Raw genomic sequence first — 2,795 nt, 5'->3', positions numbered from 1 at the left:
GGTCGCCTATAGAATTTATCTTTTATGAACTGAAATAGGATATTTAGAGTTTGCATCCAGAACAAGATAGACATTAGGAGAGGGGAGTAAACTATATGTACTTGGTAAAAAGGACAAGGATCGTAAACTTATGCCACACTCAACCCATGAACTTGGTTCGGTCAACTCCTAAAAAAAGGATTTGGATGATGACCGAACTGCATTTTCTCGAACCTTGTTGTCCGTATTCTTATCGGCAATCCAGTTCACCATTTCCTTGAATATAGCAGCTGGAACTTCATGCTCCAAGGAGTATTGGATCGTCGCTTTAATCTATATCGTAGGTACCTTAGGGAGAGGGTATTTAATATTTGGACGATCCAAAGGAAGTTGAATCTTAATTTTCTTCTCTTTTGTTATTTTCTTTTTTGGTTCGACGGGAGGTGTGTATTTATCAACGGCCTTTCTCTTACGTGTTGTTTTTCTACTCTCGACCATAACCTACAGAAATATAACAAAATGGTGAACATGTCGAATAACAAATATGAAGAAAGAAAAATTTTAATCACATACTGATCATACCTGTGAATCGAGATGTAGGGTGTTAGAGGAGGTCGTGATATCAAGCTGTAGAGATGAATTGAAAGGTAGAAGTGGGTTAGGTGACATAGATGGAGGTGGGGTAGGTGACCTATGTACAAGTTGGGTGGGTGACCGAGATAGAGCTGAGATGGGGGACATGGTGACATCGTGGCCTGTCTATGGAGTGAGGGGACCTCGTCGCCTCAAACATCGTGGAACCGTTCATAGATTGTAATAGAGACAAAATAGTTGACAATTGTGCTTTGATGTCTCTCGTGTCTGTCTCCAGGTTCGATACACGGGCATCCAAGCTCGATATTAAGCTGCCAATGCTCCGCAGGTACGAATATACATCAGGATCGACATTGCCTCTCTCCCTGTGGTCGGAAACCTCAGGCTCGGAACGAGCCTCCTCTGGGACAGAACATTCCTCCTCAGGCTCAGGACGTACGTTACCCACCAACACATTATGAAACATATCCTCGCTAGGGGTGTAAGTAGGCTGGTGGATGTTTTGATCCCCATCAAATTCATCGTCTCTCACTCCACCTTCTGAATTACCCTGCTATTCACCTTTCCCACCTTCTGAACTATTCTCTAAACTACTGCCACTCTTTGAATTACTAGAGTTTCCTGAACTCTCAGTGTTGGAGTGTGCTTGTCTTACGGCCCGTCTATCAATTGGGGTGTCCCGAAACTCCTTTTCAGCATCGGATATGACAATATCCTCTTTGACTTTTGTCTGCATTAAGGAACCCAGTAAGACGGTTAGTGTACATTTAACAATCAAATAAACATATTGTGGCTAGATAGATTACACTTATATTTTGAGACTAAAAAATGTCTCTCTCGAGTGCTTTGAATGACATCGAGTGGAAGCATGACCACCGTAATATACGAGGCACAACCACCTTGCTCTCTCGAGTGGCAATGTTCCCTACTATTGACGATAGGATCTCGTATGTCCACACCTAAATCCAAACAACTCAAATTTATAACTATGTTAATGTTAAACCAAAGATAAAGTTAAGTTAAGGAACATTTACCTGGAATGCTTGGGGAAATCTACGGAGCGAGTACTTAACAACGTAATTTTTATTTCCCCTCACCTTCTCTTTGTGTAAACCAACCTTATCGTTCAGTGTAGTCTTCAGGGCGTTGAGTGTCCTCTCCCAAATAATTGTACCCCAATCAAGATTGTTGTAGTAATCTATGTCTTCAACATCGTCAAATAGAGTACGATCAACAACATTCTTTTTCTTGTTTTTACCCATCATTGCAACCTCTGTGTAATATACTAGGGTAATTTTAACAGCATCATCGTCATTTTCAAATACCAAAATTTTGTATTCTTCTTCAAGTAAATTCAAGTGGAATGCGTCTGAGGTCAACCGATTACCAAAGTACCTCGTCAAAACTTCTTGTGAGGACTCCTCACTCTATACAACTCGCGTAGGAGACCGTCACAAACCAGTGATCAATAAAAAGTCGTCCTTCGAAAATGTGACGACCTTTCCTCTGACAAAGAAACTAATCGAGTCCACTCCTGACTTCTTCACTTCCCCCAATAACATATGGTGGATTAGTGGGTTGTTGAATACAAGTTCAACGTCTACAAAGCGACCAAAAACTGTTTTCTTGAACATCTCTAATTGTCTTTCGGTAAGCTTCTCCTTTACAATCTTGTTGGCATTGACAACGTGGGCCAGGCATGTTACTTGCCCAGGAAACCTATCAACTTCACGAATTTTCAAAGATTTTGACATCTTAAATTACTCCTGCATTGTATGAACATTCAATTTATCAGTTAACAGGTTCATACTAAAAAATCACTAACAAAACATACTGTTAAAGTTTCACTCTCGCCAATCTAGTTAATCTCGCTCTCACTAATCTCTCTTTCTCTAATCTCGTTAATCTCGCCTTCTCTTATCTTACTCTAGCCCATCTCGCTTTCGCTCATCTATCTCGCTTTTTATAAAATTCCCCCCTGCCCTCTTTTTTAAAGAACTGTCAATTGACCTTCTACTTACGTCATCATGATATGAGATTACAAAAATCCCCCTCTAGTCTATACGATAATCATGCGCTCAAACTCAATGGTCGTCCCACGCTCAAAATTTTCGTTCAAATGTCGTTCAATCTCACTCTGCAAAACCATTGTCCATCTACTATCGTAATCGAAGTTCTCTACTGGGTTAGTGAATTTAATTTTTGTCTTGCATGTTGTGTTG

General features: G+C 40.4%; 1 protein-coding gene across 1 annotated transcript; it reads right to left on the bottom strand.

Annotated features, from left to right (window-relative positions):
* Positions 1–1,126: 1,126 nt before the first annotated feature.
* LOC150037719 (uncharacterized) lies at positions 1,127–2,327 on the bottom strand. Its single transcript, XM_090310994.1, has 3 exons — positions 2,033–2,327; positions 1,608–1,942; positions 1,127–1,303 (listed from the first exon to the last, which is right to left on the bottom strand). The coding sequence occupies exons 1-3, from the start codon at positions 2,325–2,327 to the stop codon at positions 1,127–1,129; spliced, it is 807 nt and encodes a 268-aa protein (XP_090167120.1).
* Positions 2,328–2,795: the final 468 nt, after the last annotated feature.

This window comes from Benincasa hispida, chromosome 2, assembly GCF_027475165.1.
Source record: "Benincasa hispida cultivar pf3 chromosome 2, pf3_genome.v1.1, whole genome shotgun sequence".
NCBI lineage: Eukaryota > Viridiplantae > Streptophyta > Magnoliopsida > Cucurbitales > Cucurbitaceae > Benincasa > Benincasa hispida.
This window is presented reverse-complemented; position numbering and strand designations above follow the sequence as displayed.